We start from the raw sequence: 23,972 nt of genomic DNA on the forward strand, positions 1-23,972 counted from the left end.
ATGTCCAAGAAGGGTGCAAGAAGACATATAGGAATCAAGAAATTGTCTTTAAAAATACATTAAATGGTGTAAAGGCTAGTTTAGTAAGACTACATTAGGAATTTTGTACAAATGGTCATGAAATATCTCTATTAAAGCATTTACAACAAACTTTATGAAGTGTGAGAACACTTTCAGAATAGCTAAGGACAGATTTTCCAACCTTATTGAAGTTGAGTGGTATCTTACTCCAGTGGTGTAAAATCAAACTCATTGTGAATAACAATGATAATCTGGACCTAAATGTGTAAGAAAAAAAGGTGTCTGAATGTATCATTGTCTGTATTATTGTTTGGCCCTCTCTGTGTATGAAAAATATCTTCATAGAGAAGATAGAATTTTGAAGAGCAGAGACGTAATCCTGCTTCCATTTAAATCAATGAGACTTTTGCCTTTGACTTCAGTGGGAATAGGACTGTGCCCTGGAAGTGACTGATACATTCCCTTATATGTATTTTTTTCACATTACTCCTCGTGTAATATTAAATGTAATTTATATATTTTTCTTCCAGGCGAGGATGATGAAGATTCAAATCTGCTAATCCTCAGTTATCCACAGTACTGTCGATATCGTTCCATGCTAAAGCGTGTTCAAGACAAGCCATCTTCAGTACTAACAGACCAGTTTGTTTTAGCCCTTGGTGGCATTGCACTAATCAGCAAAAACCCCCAAATCCTTTACTGTCGGGATACATTTGATCACCCAACTCTTATAGAAAATGAAAGCGTGTGTGATGAGTTTGGTAAGTCATTTTCCACCTACCTTCTTTTTATGACAAGAAAAAGCATTTTTCCCCATTTAAGTGTTTGCACATTAACAAGTGAACAATGATAATAGTGTGAATCCTTTAAAGAAGAGCAATGCTATTTACATTTGAAGTGCTAAATACCAAATGTGCTGCCCCCTCACTATTTCTGAGACAGAAGGCTATGATAATGGACTTTTCTCTACTTGCAATCTCCATATTACAATGTCTATTTATCACACCCCAGGTTGATATTATTAGGATGGAGTATGTAGCACAATTATTCAGTGTAAATTAAAGGGACACTTGTTAGAATTTGAATGATCTACCTTCACAGTTAACTTATACTTTAGCTTTCCCTCACAACTCTAGCTTTCTGAAGTTTTCCTTTTTAAAGGAATCCTGGCTGCAGCATGCTAAGTAATGCAAAATAGAGAAGACTCTCTGTGTGTCCCATTGTAAACCCGCTACTTCATGTTTCTTCCCATAGTGCTTATAGTAATAATAACGCCTACCCATGCTACAGCTCTTTTAAGTTTACAAAGTGCTTTACAGACATTAACTGACCCTCATACCAGCCCTGGAGTTAGTCAATTATAAGTATTATTAATTATCCCTGTTTTATAGGGGGAGACCACAGTAACTTGCCCAAAGCTTGTAGTTACACAGTTTCTTTCACTGTTCCACTATCATCATACGAAAGAAGAAGAGCCAGGATTAGAACTGAGAAGCTCCTGACTTCTAGTTAGGTGCTCAAACTCCTGGCCCACACTGTTTGTTTCTAGTAGGGCACAGAAGAAACATCAACCATACACTATATTGGTGGAAACCTTAGAATGATTGTCATGGCAACTTCAATAGGAGTGTTGCCAAGGCAAAAAGCTTGATTCTGAAAGAGTTAAATTCCTCCCAGGAGTTGTTCCTTTGATTCAGTGGGTGCAGAAGATGCTCAGTGGTTCCTAGACAGCACTCAGAATTTTACAAGTTCAAGCCATAAGGAAGATCTGTAGGCCCATTAAGACTGCCAGATGTCTAACACTTTTGTCAGATTAACCAAAGTGCCAAAGGGTACATTTGTGACAGAATACATGCTCTGTGTACATGCTGGGTAATTTCAGTAACTGGTCCAATGTTATTTCTAGAACAGTTTACCTGTGCTGTGAGAATCAAATTTTATTAGCCATATCACCAGATGGATGAATGTTCCAATGGATGGCAAAAAGTGTTGTGAATAGCATTGAGCATCTATATCTTTGACACATGAAATTCATAAATCTTTGCAAGATAGATTCTGTTTCTTTTAGAAAGACAATTTATTTTTATCCATTTAGGTCATAATAATGTTTTTCAGGAAATCTCAATAGGGAGAAAATTTCCCCCTGTTTTGTTTCCTAGCACCCACCTGCTAGCTGATACCAGTCAAGCCTTCTTCCTTTAAAGTTGTCATTGTTATTCTGAAGCTGTAAACCCACCTCTGAGACTAGAATTGGGTGTTTCATATGTACAGTGTAGAGCTGCTCTACTATAAGACAAAGGATGCCCACTTGTAAGGCCTGATCCTGCAGCTACTAACTCATGGGAGAAATTCTTTCTTCCATGAATGGCAACACTGATTGATTTCACATGGTTAGAACTTCACATGAGTAAAGGATTGGGTCCTAAATGTCATTCATATTCAGTAAAATGTCATAGAGTTTTATTAAACTATTGAACTAAGATGTTGGTCGATACTGAGGAAAAATAAAATGAATGAAATATCTTGAAAGTCTGGTCTAATGGCGCAATAGTGTCATCTTCATTGTTATTTACATTGAAATATCCAGAATAGAATATAAAGTTGGGTTTAATTAATGATCCTTTTTACATTAGAAAGGTTATTTAGGCTTTCAGGAGTTTAATGAGCATACCTTTTTTTTCTGCAATGTATTTTATTCACGGTCTTTCCTTGAGTACAGCTTTGTTGAAATAGCTGGACCTATAATGTAAGTATATCATGGAATATTAGTAATAGGTGAGTCAAAGAGAACAGGAGCAATAGAGGAACCACTTTTAGTGAACCACAGATAGTGCCTTTGTTCAGCCTCTGAAAGCTGTGCCTTTCTCTTGATCTTTGCAAGACAATTATCTAATTATCAAATCAGAGCCAAAGAAATCTTTTCCTCAAAATTAATTATGTGTATTTGAAATTCAGTTTAATATAACAAGTAGGTTTTTTTAAATAACTGTAAAACAAAAAGTGGCACTCTTTGTAAATATATTTACAAAACTAATGATGTGGTAAAATGTGCAAGACTGCAGTATTAGGATGTTGCAAACTGGGCTATATTTAATTCTGGGTCTGTATTGTAAAATATATGGTTTCAATTAGATTACCTTGGTTGCATGCAGTACACAAAGTGCCCCCCTTTTTTTTTTTTTGGCTGGCAGGACAATAAAATATGCAACACTTTGTTATACAAACTGTTTATACTGATATCATGTAGATTGATGTCACATGTGTAAAGTGATGACTGCTAAATGTAAACAGAGGCAGGGTGGTACAGTAGATAAATGGATTACTCTAAGGCACTGGTATTTATCAGTCAAATCTGAGGAGAAGACTAGATTACATAAATGTGAGTACAATTCTTAAAAGGTGTTTGTTAAAAAAAATCCAGACATGTTTAATTTGATGGTCTTGGATGTTTCTTACACTGGGAAAAATATGTGAAGAAAAGGATGCAGAAGGCCAAGGGAAAGGTACAGATGTATACTTCTCCCATTCCTAAAATATCTACATTAATTACAAAGGAAGTGAAAATCTTTAGGAGGGAGTCTTACACTCATAACTCTTTGTGAGAATCCCCTGACACGCTCCACTCTGATTTCTGATGTGGGTGCAAGAACTACTTTACTTATTGTGCTACTCAGTAAAATCTTATACTTACTCTAGGAACTGCAGCACCTTGTGATAGACACAGTGTGTAACAAGTAATACCAAAAACACATTGACAAAGAACCCCATTCACCATAACATGGGAACGACTGTACATGTTAGACCATTTTAATAGAGAGAGAAATGTTCTTCCATAAAGCTTTCTCAGTTTTTATTATGCATTTTTGCAAGAACATTTTGTTCTGCTATGTATGACCTTTTTTTTTTATCCTATTTTTTGCTCAGTGAAGGGGAAAAAAACAGCCACACGGGAGGAAAAAATTATGTCTCAATGTTCTTCATGAAAAAAGGAAGGTGGGAAATGGTTCTGTAAGTGGCAAGGGAAGCTAGACTGTGTCTGTCAGTCATTGCAGACATGGGTGGAAGGAGGATACCTGCGCACCATTGTAGACCCTGACCCTGCACGGAACCCCACCTGGGTGGGTCCCTATATTCACACAGAGCTTCCTGCAGTATTGCCACCCGAGCGTGGTCTCAGGTGAACTAAGATAAATTACTGCAATGAATGCCCACAGGCATTACAAACTGAGTCTGCATATAGGCACATCTCTTTCTTCTTCTCCCATATCTTTCTCCAAGGACGCCATGGGGATATCTACGCTGTTATTAACCACCTGTGGCTGGCTTGTTAGGATCAGGCTGCAGGGCTGTAAAATTGGGGTGCAGATGTTAGGGCTGGGGCTAGAGCCCGAGCTATGTAACCCTTCCCCTTGCCAGGTCCCAGAGACTGGGGTCCAGCCTGAGCCCTGGGAGCCCTCCCCCCAGAGAGGGATCCCAGAGCCTAGGCTCCTGCCCACCCCCAAACATCTGCACCTCAGCTTTACTGCCCTGCAGCCTGAGCCCCTTGAGCCTGAGTCAGCTGACACAGGTGTTTAATTGCAGTGTAGCTATATCCTACCGAGGCCCCACTTAGCAAACCAGCTTCATAATCTGATTGCTGATGCCTGCTGTAAGGGGCCCCAGCAGCTGAGACTGGACCCACTCAGATCCAGCCCTTTATCTCTCTTAAGTTTACCAGGGAAGAGATTGCTATGATAAGGAAGCCTGGAGGCTCCACCCTCGCTGGTGATGAATACTTACTAATATTACGTAACTGACTTGAAGGATCTCCCTCTAAAAGACAAACAGACTTAAAAGTCATGAGCTTTCATGCATACAGGAAACAGAAGACATCCAACGGAATTCACATCTCTTGATGCCCAAAGCAAATGGAAAGAGCCTGGTTAAACAGCATATCTCCTCCTCCCCAAGGAAGATCAGTTAGATACCCTTGCAGACAAGCCTCACCCATACAGAAAACGAGCTGCAATAGTTAGTGGTTATATGCAAGAGAAGTTGAGAAACTTTGAACTTGGGCAAAAGGGCAGGCGCACTATTGTCGACTGTGGAGCAGAAACAAGGAGCTTGATACTTGGCTGTGACTACTTTTAGGTCCACTAGGGCTCCAGCGGCCAAGAGAAAAGCTGTTCTGAAAACAGGCATTGGTACAGCCAGTCAGAGGGCAGGCCAGTGTCAGAATCCCTGCTACTTCCTTCTTCTTCCCCACCCTTCCATCCGGGGCAAACAGGCCCGAGCAAAAGGATCAAAGGGGATTGGTTCTTCATCTTGATTCCATTGTATTTTCATGCCTGCATGACTAGTCCCCATACACATAGTCACTTCCCTCAAAACGCCCACATCAACTGGTATGTAAAAAAATTCCCTGAAAAGATTACTTATGGGCCAAGTGGGTAATTTTTCTTAAACAGAAGACCATCAGTAAAGTACACACTGCATATGATTCATTCTTTGGTTGCTGTTATTGAGTAACTTTTGCAAAGGCATGTCATTTACCTTTATTGTTAGGCAGTCATACAGGCTGCCAAAGAAGAGAAATGAAGGGTGGGTGGGAATAAGGACCCTATTCATTTTCATTATGAATTCCAGTGGACTAGCCATAGGTAAAGTTGTCTGTATAGACATCAACAGCTACTTTTTTTAAAATAGGAGTTGCAGGACAGTGTGCAGAAATGTGTGGTGCAAATGTGCACCTGGAGTTGCACATGCACTTATAATTGTGCACCCCCTCAGGTAAGAATGGGCTTCATTCTCCTCTCACGCCAAGTTTACACCAGGAGTTATTCCTGATACACAGTGATGACAGTGAAAGGAGGATCAGGCCTTGTCTGTGCAGATGGGGAGATGTCTAATTACCTGTTTATGTGTGTTATTGTCATATTTGTATGGGTGGTTACAGTAGATGTGCACACAATGTCAGTGCTTAATTTGTGCCAGGGCTTGTCAGGGCTGAGCCCTGGCATCTCTAGGCTTGGCAGTTCATAGCCCCCGTATCCCTGGGCTTGCCACTTCAGTTATGAAAGTAAAAAAAATTGCTTGAGCCCTGGCACCTCTTTCATTACAAATTAAGCACTGCACAATATGCACATTTGCATGCAAAAGGAGGCCTCTAGCTTCTGGAAACTTTGTCTTCAAATGTCTCTTCTGTTGCTTGTAATGAACGAGGTATTAAATTGACTTCAGATACAAGCAGCAAACAGCAACCAAGAAAATAAGAATGTTTGAGTACCACCTTAAAAGCCAGGGCATCAGATGCTTGCCTTAGATGATGTAGATCAGTACAGCTCCACTGACTTTACCAGCTGAGAAGCTGATGCAGAATGTTTCATCATAACAGTATGGTGGATAATAATATATCATGGGATTAGAGGTTAACAGGAAGATTTTTCTTAGTTTTGTGAGTGTGTTTGCTCTAAATATAAGCAGAGTGTGAGGGAAGGCTGGATACCATATTTCTTTATTTTTCAAATATGTCTGGTAAACTTTAAAATCATTCTGGATTACTTTTATAGCGCGTTGGGCCCAATATATGATTAAAAAAGCTGTTTGATCCCTGGGGTACAATAAACACTTGTTCACCCCCCAAAGAAGGTTACAAGTTTTATTAGTGTCTGTAAAGGCCAATCTTTTACTAAACATTTAATACGAAAAAGTGAGAGAGCTGTATCTAGTTATACCATTAATATCAATTTTTTCCCTGAAAAAATTAAACTGATTCCTTTTAAATATAAAGAGCTATGCACAGAAAAAACAGCTCATTGAAAAATGATGTGTAAAGTCACTACAGTACCAATTCTCCCCCTCTCGCACCCCATGAAAAACCAACGGTATATCGCTTACATTAGGAAAAATCATCTACTTTAAAAAAATCCACATCTTTTCCTAAAACAATGAAGAAAGCAGATTCTCTCACTTCTTGGGTTAGCAAAAGTTAAGATCACTTGAAAGGCAGCATGGTCATCACCCAGGATTTATGGGCTAATGAAAGGATGCCCTGTGGCATGAAAAAAAATGTTATCTAACTGGTCTTCTTTGGCCAAGTAGGTTGTGGCTGAGATGAGGGGCCTCCAGGATTGGGCTGTGAAGCATAGAGGCCTGTGGGGGTAGCTAATGTTCTATAAAGAATGAGCAGGATGAAAGCAGACTGCTGCAGAAATTTCAGTGGTGCCATTAGTCTTAGTATAGCTGAAATTTTGTCATTGCTTTCAATATAAGTCTCCACATCCAGAGTTTTGTGACTCATAGATAAAATCAACTGTTTAGAAAAAATGAGCCTATAAAATTACTCTTTAAAATATGCATATTTCCAGTGCAATAAAATATAGAGAACTTTCCTGTTGGTGACACTTCTTTATTCCTGTAACTCAAAAGTGGCTTTCTTTTTAACCCAACCATAGAATGTAGGTCATAATTTGCACTAAAACATTTTTTTTATAAAGTAAAATACTGAAGTTATTGGCATTTGGCTACTTTACATGCACTGTAACTTATTTCAATGGAAGAAGGCAAAACCAGGACTAGAACTAAGATCTCCTGACTCCCAGGACTGCATTTTAATATCAGGACTCTCCTTCCTCTTATCATAAAAAACCATTCCCTCCTCTGGAAAGGTATCTGGGGTTCTTTTCCCTTCTTTTTGTGGTCCCCATCACTCTGTAATTATCTCTTACATCTAATTAATTTCGTCATTCTCCTCAATATTAATCAATAATTGCTTTCTATGGATGAATGTTATTCTTGGTTCAGTCTGGATATAGTCTGTATCAGTGAATAGCAGCCCTTCCGCATGGTCAGCATTCATTATCCGGAAGGTTGACCAGGGAAGGATGCTTTACCGCATCAGTGTTTGGACTCAGTCAGAAGAGTCCTACTGAAGCTTAATTAGCTGGCGTTAACTGTGATCACAAGCAAGGATTTCCTCAACATGCCCCAAATTCTGTGCCTTCTGGGGATTGTGTCCAGCACCAGAATGTGTTGGTAGATTTGACAAGTTCAACAGATGGCATCTTCTTTCATACTGCAGTGCTCCCTAGACTCTTCTACATTGCATTATTTTACTCTTTTAAAAGAAGTGCTTCAGGGCTCTATGCTTCTCATTTAAAGAATGTGCATGCCCACATCCATGAATAGCCCTGTGTTAATACACCAGTGTGAGTGCCTGATGTAGGAAGACAAGGTGGGTGAGGTAATATCTTTCAGGTTTCTCCATGCGTCCAGGAAAGGAGAAAATACAATGGTCCTGATTGTGATCTTAGGGTATGTCTACACTGATTCCGCTGCATCGGGCTCCACGGATTGAGCAGCCGGTGGAGATCCGCTCAGTTCAATGCAGTAACTCCACCCCCCAGAAAAGAGTAATGCTGCGTCGACTGGAGGGCATTTCCCGTTGGCGCAGCGCAGTGAAGATGCTGCAGTAAGGGAGTGTAAGTAAGTCAACAGGAGATACGCATTCTGTAGTATGTAGCTTGCATATCTCCTGTCAACCCAGCGCGGTAGTGTAGACCAGGCCTTACTTACACTGGTTTTATGCTAGTATAACTTTTATTTACTTGAGTGGAGCTATTTCTGACTTACCCCAGTGTCAGTGATCCACAATCCACTGATGGTAATAGTAGTCCTTCCATAGGCTTCAATGAGCCTTGGATTAGGCATTCAGTGAGCTCAGAATCAAGCCCGCTATCTTTGCTATGTAGTCAAAGGGGATTTAGGCTGTGGAAAGCCCACACTTGGGAGTCTACCCATCCAGTGCACCACAGAGCTCCCTACCAGAAAAGGACAATTGATGGTATGGCCAGAGAGCCTGAACCCACTGGTCTAAAAGCTGCACATTGTGGGGAACAGTAGGCCATTTCTGCCTGTCTCCTGCCCATGCTTTGTATTAGCGGATGTAACCTGACCTGCTGGGACTGAGGCTTCAGTTCTGTTCCTATGACTTGTACAACAGGAATTAGGGTTCTAGGGTAAGCCCATTGACTTAATTGGGACAGTTCATGTGCTTAAAGATACGTGTATGTGTGTAAATGCTTTGCTGGAGTGGGACCAGAGTGCTGAGCAACTTGCCAGACTGAGCTTGGAACCCCCTAAGAAGAAAATTCACTTTGTTTTCAAGGCATTAATATCAACAATGAGAAAAACTTATTCCATGGATTTTGAAAAAATATATTCTTTGATGTTGTTTAAAATCTATTTCTTTTTTCACCACCACTATTTAATGTTGCCAGGTGTATGCTGTCCAGTACTGTATTTTAATACAAGTATGGTATGACAGCGGGAAAGTTGCTAGTATCCCAGTGGTAAGGCTAGAACATTTTAGCATTTATATGTGTTCTTAAAAATGTGATACGAGCATATGAAAGCCTTTGTATTAGCATGGATGGTGGGACCTCCTCAGATGCTGTTTTACAGCGGCATCTTCAGCAGTCTGAAAAATATGCAAATCTTTTCCATGGCTCTGGGTAGAGTGGCTTAGCTAAATATTGTAATTTTAACTTTCTCAAAACAAAAAACAGGACATAGCTAGAGGGGAAGTAATGATTAATGCATAATAGAGTTATATCTAATATATATACAAAATTTTCTCATCTCTGCAAACATAAGCCTTTAGTTTTGAAAAGAAAATCTGGAAATGTTTTGAATTCTTGGTCAGATCTTTTTTTGTTTTTGTTTGTTTGTTTTTTGGTTTTGTTTTTTGTTAATCCAACTGTAGAGTAAGTTATTAATGATCCCCAGATGTTTATAATGATTGATTTTTCAGTTATGAAATAATACTTCCAGTTTTTTAAACAAGTGATATTTCCTAGTATGCTCTGCAGCATTTGAATAAAATATCTGAAGGCAGAGCTGTTTATATGACCAACATAATTGCTTTTGTAAAGTGATTTCTTCATTATTAACAGGTTTAGCTCTAATTGCTTTTTTCCCCACATCTAAAAACAAATATTTGCAAGTTTTGCATTATGTCAGTCATTGTAAAGTGTAAAATATTTGTATACTTGAAGCAAAAAGCACTGATAATGAGTCCTATTCTGTCTCCCAGTGGTGTAAATCCAGAATAACTCCATCCACTTCAATTGATGTTGCACAAGATTTACACCAGATTAACAGAGAGCAGAATCTAGCAGAATGTTAGCAATGAGCTGTTAAGTGAAAGTACGTAATGTGTGGTAAAGTGAGAGAAATTTGGACTAGATGTCTTCTTCAGTTCTACATTTCTATTATTTTGTGATCCTTATCAACTCAAAAGAAACACGTTTCTTTCCTCTTTTTGCTAAGTACATTTTTCAATAGCAACCATATTTTTAGCTCTATATATACTCACATAGATTTGCTTTCACTGAACAAAACCAGAATCCAAAATTTCCTTGTTACAGAATATCTACTGTAGTCACTTTTTACAGGACAATTTATTTCTTTAGGTTTATATGCTCCTGCTTCCCAATAAAGCCTATTGGAGGGGTGAATACCATATGAAATCTCATTGGCTTTTTTTTTTTTTTTTTTTAAAGTTCTTCAACCAATGTTCAGAGTGCAGTAGGCAGCATTTCGCATCCTTAACCTCTGCCTCATTTTCTGGGCATCCAATATCTAGTAAATGTGCATCGAGGTATGCACACCTTATGATGTGTATGCAACAGTCCACTGCATGAAAGCTAGCATAGTCCAAATCACATTTGTAAACTGTGCATTGAATGAGACAGAGCTCTGTAAGAGCCTTCGCTCATTCAGTGCTCACCTTGCTTCACTGATGGCAGACAGTGTCTTGTCAGTGAGGCAGGGCTGCTCATTCATTGCTTTACAGAGACCATTCCCTCAATCTCTTGTCTGTTTGAAAGGTAAAACTGTGCAGCATCTGAGGTGTGCAGGAAAAAGTCTCCCTCCTATGGACCTTTTAAGGAGGTAGCATCTGGGCTTTTTTCCCCTCCCCCTTCTTTCTTTCTTGTAAATGACAAACAAACAAATCATAAACAAAAAGCCATACATGCACATGCCTAGAAAATGCCATTTAAAATACTATATTAAAGAAACATTAAGGTTGCAGTCGTAAGAACTTAAAAATCATGAAACTTTCAAGATCATTCTTCTTCTCTCTTTTTATAGGGAATACATAATAGTGTGATGTGGCTTAAACATTTTATCAGGTTAGGTTTGGGACAATGATGTTGTTTGAAAAAGTTCCAACAAAGAGAGATTAGTGGGCAGAGTTCAGGTGAGGTGGGCAAATGTTTGTGATATACGTAATTTATCATCTAAGTATTGTGTGTGTACTCATATATTGGTGTCTATTAATTAAGTGGGTTTAGATACAATTTTTGAAATTACCCATTCCCATATTTGACTTTCAGTGTGTTGCTCCTTTTGTGATTCAACTAACAAAACCGTAGTAAGAGCCATGTTTTCAGGGGAGTAAAACACAGGCTGAGTTAAGCTCATGGTGGATGTGAAAGCAAAGTCTTTTGGTTATGTTGGCATTTTTGGAGCCATCTTTTTGATATGTCTAATTAGATCATCCTTGTTTAATGTTTCTCCAATTTCAGTCCCTCCCTTGGACCACCCTGCATGCCAGAGCTCTTGAGCTTTGTCTTGGAAGAGTTTTCAGTCAATCAGAATTTATTTATTTATTTATGTTTAGATTTATATTGTTACAGTCCCTCAGGTGTTCAAGCCTTGGAATCAGTAATTATTAGGAACAGAAGAGAACTTTGCAGCTAGTCTCAGTGCCAACATTCCAAAAGCCAGTACAATGGAAAAGAGAAGTGGTGTATGTCAGAGTATAGTCACATTCTTCTGATTAAACCCACTCAAAAAAAGACAACATTGTAATATTTTCCAATGACTGTTTATCATGAATTACGTCAGCCTTAGTTTAAATTGCTATTATTTCTTTTTAATGCTTCGTGGTGCCTGCATAATTTACAGCATTGGCAGCTGTGGGGCTATGAAATAACCTTTCACAATCATCATACAATAATAAAGAACATGGAGTTTTTGTTGTTAATTATTATGGGACTCCTTTAACTTTTTACAAAGTGACATAAAATATTGTTGAGGTACTTATGGTTAAAGCTACTTTTACATGGATCTATTTTGCTTCTGGCTAGTTTCTTAACTAAAGCAGTCATTTGTGGTTATTATGCCTTGGGAGATATTATGTCAGAACTGGTTAAAGAGAATTATTATGTATCACATGTCATACATTACATGTCGGCACTTGAGGCTGTCTTTCAATAAAAACAAATGTAATTTTAGTTAATGCTGTTTTAGGTATAGGCCATTTGTAAATTTACTGAAGTTAATTTGAAGATACTAAAAAGCTTTGTTTTTTATGGAGTGCATTTGAATAATTTCATTTTGGCTTTGGATGGAAATTCCAAAATATTTGTCATTATTTTAATCAGACTGCAGTAATGCATCTAAGAGCAAATAGTTTTCCTAATATCCAGGTCAATGTACACATTTCAAGGAGTTGGAATTAATACCCATTACCTTGTTTAAGTCTTTTTTAGCATATGGCATTCTGTGCTCTCTAATAGTACTGCTAATAGGAGCAGCCAAAGCTACTGAGTTGCTTAACGATGATACTTCAGTTTTGTAAGCCTTGTCATTGTGTAACTTGAAGAAGTATTTTGTACAGTCTAGATAATTCTTGGGTGAAGGGTGGTATAAATTAAAGATTATAGGCAGGTCTTGAGTTTCCTTAAAGCTACATTTCAAATATAGAAAATGCAAACTTATACAAAGCAGCCTTTGAATTAACGTCATTCCCTTTAGTTCCAAATACTGTACATATTTTCCAGTACTTATTTATTTAAAGCAAGAAATTAAGCATCAGGGGTGTGCCAGCAAGTTTACAAAGAATGAAGACACATGGATGACTCACATGAACATTTTCTTTTTCTTACATGTAATTAGTTAATTACTGTTAGCCAAAATAATTTGCCTGATTTTCCCCATTATCTTTGTTTGAGCACCATAAAATGATTAAAGCTTCTATTTGTCTCTCATGGGGTATCATTTAACTCCCGGGTGCTAGTGGTTTTGGTGACTGTTGCTGGCAGTGGATGCCCTGCTGGGGGAAAAATCAGTCTCTGTCCCAACACAAATGGTCAACTGAAGACTTCAGCAATACAAACATCATTTAAGAGAGAGAGAGAGAGAGAGAGAGAGAGTGCAATTCATGTATTGTTATTTAAAATTCAACAGGGAAAACTGACTCTTATGAAACTTGGATAAATTTACATGAATCCTGTTAGATTTTTAAAATTGGACAACATGCCTAAGTGCTCTGAAAATGAGTCTGCAATGCAGATTTAGAATTCTTCAGGTTTTTTTTTTTTAATCAAAGGCATTTCACAAGCCAATTGAGAGTGGAAAGGGAATTTAGCGTTACATAAGAATGTAGCAAATGTTTCTGTTTAATGAGTGAATATTAGGTATTTATAAAGCAGATAAAAGATGGTAAAGCAGGAGACAGAGCTGAAGTTTCAGAGATTTTAATAAAGACTGAAGTTAGTAGTGAAAAGGTCAAAGTGCCATTTGCTGAGCCCCTCATTTTGGCATGGTTTCAAAGCTTGCAGAACTGACTGTGTGACTGTGAAGCGTGTTAATGAACAGTTGTGGCACTTAACTGAGATCATAGGTTTGTCACATGAATATATATAAAAAAGATATGAGAAAAGATTTGTTTTCATTTTGCTGCAGTGTGGCTGTTGAAAGGACTAAACAATTAAAAGAAACATTTGAATACCACATTGTTAAGTCGCATAGCTGGACTCTAAAGAAAGCTAGTTTTGAATAATTGAATACTGATGATAGTTAAATATAATTATTCAAAATTGGTTTTGCTACAGATGTTACGCCATTTTAGAAACTTAGACTAAATAATGTCAGATCTTGTTTGCTTTTTTTAGTATGTTATTCATTTATTGGGAAATTCAAAATGTAAAACAGCTGGGAGAAGAGCTTGGTGTTCGCAAAGTAATCTTTAAAATGTGTACATTTCAGACCCACTCTTATATAGCTGTTTAGAAATGCCTGAGTTGTATATTATAGTTCATAAAGTTCTGTAAACATAGTCCAACATGTATGTGACAAGGAAACATGAAATAGGAACATGGGATAATTTTGAAATCAAATTCAATTTATTACAGTCTTTATAAAACAGCAAACTGCTCTCAATTCAAATAATATGTAATCTTTAGTCCCATGCGTTAAAATTACCTATAGTACATATAAAATATCTGAAGAAAAATGTTCATTCATGTTTAATTCTCTCTGTGATGCTTATGTCAAAATGAAGGAGTTAATTTATCTAAGAGTTTCAATGCATGAGTTAGAGCTGTACAAAACCAATCATGTAGAAATAATAGACTACCACTGGAAGTGCTATACTATTGCAGTTTTAATAGCTCTTCAGTTCTGCTCAACAATTAGTCCATACATTTTATAGTTGGGCCTTTAAGAAACTGGCATACTCAGCAAAATCACAGTAATTGGGAGATGATGCAATGTAGAGACAAGTCAAAGGAAGAAAATTAATAGCAAATTTGAATAGTTTTTATATTTTAAATATGCCAGTAATATTAATAGAGGAAAAAATTAATAGCAAATTTTAGTAGTTTTATGTCCCAGTAATATGATCTGGAGGCTGAGATTTCTGCAGATTTTTAAATGTCATGTGACATGATGTTTGTGGTTTTTAAAGAATTTTCAAAATACCCATATACCACTTGAAATAATTGTGATATGATCTACTGTCTGATATTAGACTAGGGATGTAAAGACAGGATCCTAAGCCCACTAAGATCAACAGGAATCTTTCCACTATCATCAGTGGGCTTTGGATCAGGCCCTTAGTGTCCAAACTCCCTTGTTATAAACCTGATCAGAGAGGAGTTCGGAGAATGTCAGTGTTCTGACTGTTTCATAATTCAAGTTAAAAACAAAAGAACCCCTCAACAATCTATTTTTTGCTCCTCTGACATTACCTGAACATTAATAATTTCTCAGCAATAATTTCTAACCACCTCTTCCCAGTAATAGTCAATGGATACAGTGATGCTTCTCATATTCCGATTCTATGGCTGAGCAGTGAATATATTTTACTAAGTAGACAAAAAATCAAAAAGTAATTACCTTTTGCAGAAAAAAATACGGTATTTGGCTTCTCGGAGCTTTATAATAGCAATTTGAACTTTTACAATGATACTTTAAGGACTGTCTGTTCATTAAGGACCAAATGCCAATGAAACAATGGAAGTTTTGACACTGACTTCAATGGCTGCATGATTTGGCCTTTAATACATGTAGCTTTACCTCTGTAGTCCTTTAACTAAACCAAATTGATCAAACATCCCCCATGTGAGTCAAGACAGCTATGTTGGTCTTTATTGCTGTGATGTGGACTTAGGGATAATGATGGATAACCAACTGAACATGAGCTCCCTGTGCAAGGCAGTAGCTAAAGCAGCAAACATGACCCCTTAGATGTAGAAGCAGGGTGGTGGTATTAGCATTGTATATAGCATTAGAGAAATCCCTACTGGAACACTTTGCCCAGTTCTGGTTCCACACTGAAACTGATGTTGAAAAATTTGAAAGGGTTAAGACAAGGCCTACAAGAATGATGCGAGATCTGGAAAATTTGCCTTAAAGTCAGAGACTAAAGAAGTTTATGAGTTTATCCAAGAGAAGGTTAAGAGGTGACTTACAAGCACAATCTGTAAGTAACTACATGAGGAGAAGGCTTCTGATAGTAGAGGGCTCTTTAGTTTAGCAGACAAAGACATAGCCAGATCTAGTGGCTGACGCTAGACAAATTCAGGCTTGGTCCACTGTTTGGTGCGGTTTGGAGAACTTATGGAGCTCTGTTCTTCTTCAGACACATACACATACCTTTAAATTTTGACTAGCGATCTGTAAATTTGAAGCTTTTAATTTCACAAACAGTGACTAGTACATTAACTCTCCAAAAGAAGTGTTGTAACTGGCCCTATTGTATTTTAGTTTAGGCAGGATTTGAAAATCTACTTGATAGCATCTCATTTAAATATGTTGAGTAATACATGCTCCAAAATCACATACACACTTAATGTGACTCTCTCTTTATAAAGCCTTCAGGCATATCACTAGTTACCTGAACTTTCTGCATAATAGTTTGAAAGACTATGTTAATTAAAAACTATATGTTAGCAATACATGAGTAAGAGAAGAGGAGGAATTTGATTTTAAACAGGTGGTTGCAACCCACAGAAAGGGTAAGAAGGAAACTGAAAGGGGTAATTGTAATAACCTTGTCAATGAGGATGACACACACAAACAACAGCTGATGTCACAATGACAGGGTGTTATAAGGAAGCTTTCAGCATTGTTGGAGCCCAAAGCAGGTTTCATTTCAGACTTGCTATTACAATAGGACACAGTGAAAGAAGCAGGGGAGGTGGAAATAAAATAGAAGTTCATATAACAGTGAAAACTATTCTTTACTATAGTGTGGTATGTTTACTTTAAGTAGGTATGGATGGTTTTGCCTCTCATTTCAATGGTGAAATTAAGCACTACATGGAATGTAGGTCCTGATCTTGCAGCCCTTCCTGAACTGGTTCTCTTGAAAGTTACCGAGACAGGCCCAGGGCCTATTATATAATGTTATGGATCAAAAATCAAAGTTTGAAAAGCATGAAAAATATGTTTAATAAAATACGTAAGCTCTTTCCTGAACCTTTTGTAGCGGAATAATTCATTCAAGTATCAGCAATGCAGTTTTCCTCATTAGATTGTATTGAACTACAATCATTTGACAGTTTTACCAAAAATAATAGATCTTTAGGGTTTTTGGTGGTGGTGATTATGAAATACTTTCTGTAATTATGTTGGTCGTGTGTTGTGTATATTTAGTTATGACAGAGGGGGTTTTGTTATAAAACAAAAACTTTTTTAAAAAACAACAACAAAAACGCTACCTAGCTGCAAATCCTTTCAGTTGTTTAGTTTAGAAGTTAGAGTCAATTTATGGAAGTCTGTGTTTACTGTCTTTCGAGCTTGATCATGACATTGGAATGTTTTTTTTAAAAAAAAAAGCCCTATAAAGTGAAATCTGCATTTACTGGTAAGAAGCACAGAGCACTTGGCATCAGCAATGAGGCTACAGTATCTCTTTGAAGTGAAGCAAATAAGAATACTTGCTGGTTCCATTTTGCGTTTAGAAGATAATTGGCTGATATGTTCAGCAAGTTCTAAAATTAACTGGAATAACAGAGGAGCCCAAAGTCATCAGTGGCTTAAAAAATGAAAATATGAAATGTACATGTCAGGGGAAAAGTATGGAAATTGTAAACAAAGTAACAACAAGGAAAAGACTAATGAGATTATATAATTTATCTGTTGAATAAGACTATATTATAGAATGAGGTTATTAATTTTGTTTTATTTTGTTTGTTTTTGCAACATACTGTGTGTGAATAATTTTTGAGACTCATCTAGCCCCTGACACACTGCAGCCACCAACATTCCCAGCCACAGGAGTTGCTCTCTTATAAGGGAAATGTCCCTTTTTAGGTATGGCAATGTTCATGATTTTAAAGAATTTTTAAGGGCTTAGACAATTAATGCCTCATGCATGTTTTCAACAATAGCTGCCTAGCAGCCAGCAAGAATTATTCTGGAGAGCAAGAGGGGCTGAGATGAATGAACAGAAGTGTGAGCTCCCGTTTCAGGTGAGTTAAGAAAAGGCATTAGGGCTGTGCTATATATTGGGTCCAAAAATGAATATCCATGGAAATGGGGAGGCCTTGTGATAACAAATATCCAACTTGTCTTTTCATCCAAATAAAAAGTCAGTCTAAACAAGGTATATTATTTATTCTACACACCATGAAATGAGGCCTAAGTCTCTTAGGTTTTGTTAGTCTCACAGGCCAAAACTCAAAGAGTAAAAAAAACCAAAATATCTCCTCAATTGTGGAGAAGGGCTTGTAGCACCCCATGTACCACATCTCACCTGGCGCTGGACAGCCTTCAAAGGTCCTGGTGGTTTTGTGGGGCTTTTTAGGCCCAAGTCTAAATACAAAAATAAACCCACTCTATGGGACTTTGATCTTCCCCACCCTTCTCCTTCCATTTTCTGATTCCCCACTTGGGTTTTTTCCCCCCTCTGTTTTAATTCTGACATGATTTTTAGCTATTCATATTTCATGAGTCTTGAAAGTTGAGCTGCTCAGGAATTTCCCACCAAAATGTTTTTATGGAAAATGCCATTTCACCAAAATCAAATTTTTCCACAGGACATTTCAGTGTTGTTGAAATGCTTCTAATTTCCCATCAGTAAAACTGAAATGAAATATTTCATTTGGGATTGGGTTGGCCAAAATCAAAATATTTCAGTTTGTCCAACTGAATTGAAATGTTTCATTTCCAGTCAGTTCAACAATAATCTCTGTTCACCTGCCCTGCTGTGGGCCTCATGAGAGCTGTAGTTCAGGTGCCTCTTGTCCCTTTGTCTTCTGGGTTGCCTGGCTAGACTACATTTTCCATGATATTCCACTGTCTGCCCTCTTGGTGAACTGACATGGTACATCATGGGAGAGTTAGTTTGGCCAAGGAGCCGCACCCATAGAGAAGAACTGGGGCATAAGGCACTAAAATTACAAGTCCCACAAGGCATTGTGGCAGCTCAGGGGAACACAAACTATGGCTGAATCAAGTTGGTATGAAACATTTTGACTTGGGAAGGTGGAAACATTTTGTTTTGAGTGAAAATATCAAAACAAACATTTTGAGTCTTCCAAACCAACATTTTTCAGAACCTTCTGTTCCACAAAAAAAAAAAAAAAAGATATTTTGAATTTTTTCCCGATGTGGGACAAAAACAAATTTCAAAAAGCTGGGATTTCCCATTGGACAGAAATTCTGAGTTTTGACAAGCTCTTCTTTAAAAGTAAAGGTTAAAGATGAGATTCTAATATCAAATACACTCAAGTAAATCAAAAAGAGTTCCACAGGAGTCTATGACGTAATTCTGGATTTACACCAATGTAATTTAGATCAGAATCTGGCATTAAAGCTTCCTGGGTCTGATCCTGCTCCCACTAAAGTCATTGAAAATGTGCCATTGATTTCAGTGGTGCAGAATCACACCTTATACAATCTGAAAACTGATTCTCAGCTTTTGGCAAGAATTGTTGTTATTTGTATTGTGGTAGTGCCCCTGGGGCCCACATAAAACATTGGTTCACTAGATTTAGTGGTTTGAGAGATTAGCTGCTAAAATGTTGTAATCGAAGTATGTGGGGGAAGCAAGATGGTAATCAAAATACTATGATTTTTAAATTTGATGTCTTGTGACTTGGCAGGGCCAGAAATAAATCATTTATATCTTGGAGATTTGAGAATTCCACACTTTCCAATGGTAAAAAACATTTATTTCTGGCCATAATGGTTGATGAGATATTAGACTTAAATATGTCAATGACATTATAGTCCAATAGTGTTTTTTTGGCACTGCTCCATGACTAAATATAACCAATCCTGAACCAGTGTGATTAATGTTCATTTCCAGGTTTTGGTAGAAGATTCCAAGTTAATTCCATAGGCAAATGCAGGACCTGAAGTAGCTGTTTTGCATTTAACCTTTATATATGTCATAACTTCCTTTGTTATATTTTTTCTATTTGCAATAACCATCTAGCAACCATCCAGAGATTTGTTGGTAGAGACAACTGTTAACCTAGACATCTCATCAATTCATATTGCTTCATGCTGAAGCATAAATAAATAATTTTTTAAACCTGAACTATTTCATACATTCCTTTTGTCTTTGTAAACTGCCTTGCTTCATTTTTACCAAAAGATGGTGTATAAAAATGTTTGCATTTCCAACATCACTAATTGTCATCAACCCAGTATGATTTACAACATGAAGGCTCTTGCGTAGTATTGTCGGTTTAGTAGTATTTATCTGTAGTATACGCATGGCTGGTGTGAGCTTTGAAGGGGGGAAATCTCTGTTTTTAAAGGCTGCGTTTCTGAGATTTAAAATTATTTCCTTTCACTCATATATATTTCTGCCAGGCTGTTGTTTAATTTCAAGATGGTATCTTTGGTAGAAAGATAATCAAATGTAATGTCTTCCACAACCTTTTCATATGCATGACTGCATAAAGCTTGTGTAATAGTTTATTATTGTAAAATTAGTATAGCATAGCATAGAACAAACTGGGATCATAGCCAGATGAAATAGACAATGAATAGTTATATAAGGTTTTGAAGCACATGTAGTAGAACACAAGCACACTGTGTTTTCTTCTCAATTGTCTGCTGTTTGTTAATGTTTCCCTTTCAATGTGATTATATCTCAGTTTAATAGCACTTACCATTTCAAGGTTTATGGTGCCAGCATTGACATAGTTATATCCCCTCCATGCTAGAAGTACTGCATGTATATATTAAAACTGAACTAGGCATGATTACCTAATGGTGTCTTCAAGAGATATCCACTTATAGAATTAAGTGATGTATGTAATTGTTAATTTTGTGTTAAAAAGTTTGAAAAATGCATTTCACCAATAATTATAATGCTCAATTCTATGAAAAGTGTGACATTTTAATTTTTGTCAAACAATTTCCTACCTCTACTCTGGGTTTTCATGGCAGGGTATTATTTTGTAATCAAGGAAAAAGCATTATTTATTAACGTTCTACAATATTACATTACAGCAAGTTTTAAGTCGCAGATCAATCTCCTGTTTTAGAAAAGCATTTTATTGATTTTTTTTAAAATGTGTATTTGAATTTAAACTTAAGTTCTATATTATGGATTGCATATTATTTCAGAAGCAGACATGTTTTAGCTGTTTGCCAAGACCTAAAAATACTTTATAAGAAACAGTGAATCTTATACAGCTAAGCTTACCCCATCACTGAAGTTTAGAACTGCGCACATTTGGAATCTCACCTTTCCTAGAATTTTTTTTGGTCTCACCAAGCCAGAAGGAGATACATATTAGAATTAATATACTTGCCACAGTAAATAATAAGGCTATAACTAACTTCCTCCGAAGTTTTTGATTGACAGCATCCTCAAAGTGGTTTGTTCATTGGAAGCAGAAGCCTAAGATAAAATTTCAGCATGAATTTATGTATCTTTGGGGGAGAGGGTGCGTTCCTACCCAAGAAGAAAATCCTGGTTGTCTGAAATAATGTTGTGTGATGAATCAGTAAATTTTTATTGTTCACATCCTCAGAGGTCAGTAATACTGAAGTCTGGAATGCAGGCCAGACAGATAGCACATGTAAATACTGTATACGCCTCTGCTCTGGCTACAGCTGTGGTCAATGAAAGCTATAATTCTTTAGGTGCATTAGGTGAATAATAGTTTCTCACTATTCTGCTCTAACTTCTTCTCCAATTAGAATGTAGATTTAAAAGGAAGCAGGTTACACTTTTGAAACCCTTAGCCATAATGAAGACTTCCAGAGATTTCTGATAGCCATCCAGAGTGTATGTAACATGACATCTAGATTTAATGGGTCTTGAGTAAATATTGACCCGTTTGCCTCAGTCAATATTTACCTCTTGAGTTGATGAATCTTGATAGTCACCTCAGTAGAAGTCCATATCTTCTTAACAGGCTACATGGAAATCTGTTAGAGGTGCTTATTTCTTATAGAGCTGCTTGAGCTGTTTGAAGTAGTCGGCTAGAGGCAGCTGGTGTTTAGACTATTTTAAACTGAGATTTTCGTCAGGTCTCAGCTAAGCAGCATCAGTCTATGTAAGCACTTGGATGGCAGGCTTCATGGAAAAACCCAGATAGTGAAGAAAATGAGGTTGGTGAATTTGTGGGTATTGCTTTTCCTTCTGTCAGAACTGAATCAGTGCCCCAGGATGGTGTTAAAACACTGTGCTGCGGTCCTTCCAGATGATATGTAAAAATGAGGTCCTCGCCACCTGTGGCCATTAAAAATCCCATGGCATCTTTCACAAGGCATGGAGTATTAACCCTTGTGTCTGGCCAAATGTTGCAGTAGTACCTAGGGGCCTTGATGGAAAATGAAGCCCTAGGTACTACCCACCATTGTGTAAACATATGGTAAGAAACAATCTTTACCGTGGGGAGCCTTGATCCTTGAGTGAACTCCACTAAGCTCTGCAAAGTGGGTAGGTCTCCATCCATACAGAGTTCATTATATGATCTAGGCCTGAATTCTGACTCTAGTTTCAGGTATTAATTTTGTCTGTCCTAACATGGTTGTATAGTGTTGCTGGGTGCTGCTAAACACATGTCCCATTTTATCCCAGAGGTGGCTGCACATCAGTGGTGGAAAAGAGATTCCTATACCTCCAATCTGTATACTGAGAGAGATTAAAAATAGAAAAACACTGTGCCATCCATTTGGAAAGAATGTGCTACATAAATATCAGAGTATGCAAATCCAAACCATTTGGCTTTTAAATGTTCATTTTGCCTTTTCCCTGGTTGTATTTTTTTAATTGCCATATGTACTTCTTGTGACATCTCTGTTTTGTCAAACTAAAAAGAGAAAGCTTTATCATTAACTTTTTATGGGTTTCTGTTTCTAAATAGAGCTATATTTATCTTCTTTTGAATGTGCAACCATTCACTAATATTAGAGGTGGTTTTTAAGTCCTTTTAAAAAAATTCCTCAAACTTGGTTTTTATAAGTTACTATCAAGAGCATTTATTTGGGAGAAAGGAATTGGGAAAGAAGAGGATTTTAAAATTGCACAATTGCATTTGAAAAAAAAACTGAATAAGCAAGTCATGTATTTCTAAAGGTCACACGGTTTTTTAATTTTATAGTAACATTCTTTCAAAAATGCTGATGATACACAGGAAATAAGTGAATAATTCTAATTGCAAAACTCTGTTGGTTTGTTATATTTAAAATGTCCTGGAGTTGTGTTAAGAATAACAGGACATTAAAAAAAAAAAAAAAAAAAAACCTGACTGAAGCAATAGTGATTTATCAAAGCAGCACTCAAATTAAATAAAGGTTTGGCAGGATAGGCTGGAAAGTGCATTTATGTTTTCATGTACTCTTTTTTCCTGATGTACCCTTATTGGCTTGTTTTAATACTGGTGTTATTTACATTTCAGGGATGGGCCTATTATGCAGGAAATTGTCCAAACCTCTACAGCTGTATTTTACATTGAAATGGTTTTTTTAATGAAGTGATTGTGCAGACTTAATTTGGTAATCTATTATTAAATTTATAGCTTCAAGCTGTATTGTAAGGTATTTTTCCTTTGTATAGAATGGAAATGGGTATATATGAAGATATATACTATATATACACCTGGTATTGCATATTAAATTTTGACATATGTTGTCCATTTTCAGAAACAAACTGATTCTTTCACAAACTCAACTTGTCTTCTATATTAGGGAATTCTATGGACTCCTGTGTTCCCTAGGTTCATATAATAGCAGAACCAGGTTATACATCAGTCTATTTTTAGTTATGAATGGAGTTTATAGAATGCAGTAGGTACAGTGATTTCTTTTCAGAGGTTCTAACTCATAAAATTATTGTGCCATATACTGCAATTATAGGGGTAAACACAATCCAAGCAAACAAAGAATTGTAATTTCCACAAGGTTAGAACTTCCCTCCTCATTCTTTATAAGCAATATTACAGTAAATCACATAATATGAAATTAGGATAAAGTTCTGTGACCTTTACTCTTGAGAATGTTTGTCCGTGCATACTATTAACAAGATTGTGCTATTTGTGTCTATTTCCTTCTCTCTTGCTGCTATTCTGCATGACATTCATGTAACACTAGAGGGCAACTGAGAGTTTTCTTTAAACTAACAAAGCTGGAGATGGTTTTAATATCAACTAAGTGTTTAAACTTGGTGAGGATTTATTTCCCTGCCTGCAGATTTCTACATATGT

At 37.0% G+C, this 23,972-nt stretch overlaps 1 protein-coding gene across 2 annotated transcripts in view; it reads left to right on the forward strand.

Moving 5' to 3' along the window:
* ARID5B (AT-rich interaction domain 5B) overlaps positions 1-23,972 on the forward strand; it is a 136,256-nt gene that overhangs the window by 60,224 nt on the left and 52,060 nt on the right. For both annotated transcript variants that reach the window (XM_067552580.1, XM_067552581.1), the window contains exon 4: positions 552-782. In XM_067552580.1, the coding sequence (XP_067408681.1) occupies positions 552-782 (231 nt within the window). The remainder of the gene's footprint in view (positions 1-551; positions 783-23,972) is intronic.

Source organism: Emydura macquarii, unplaced genomic scaffold (genome assembly GCF_026122565.2).
Source record: "Emydura macquarii macquarii isolate MOO-44397 ecotype Brisbane River unplaced genomic scaffold, CSIRO-AGI_Emac_v2 contig_1390, whole genome shotgun sequence".
NCBI lineage: Eukaryota > Metazoa > Chordata > Testudines > Chelidae > Emydura > Emydura macquarii.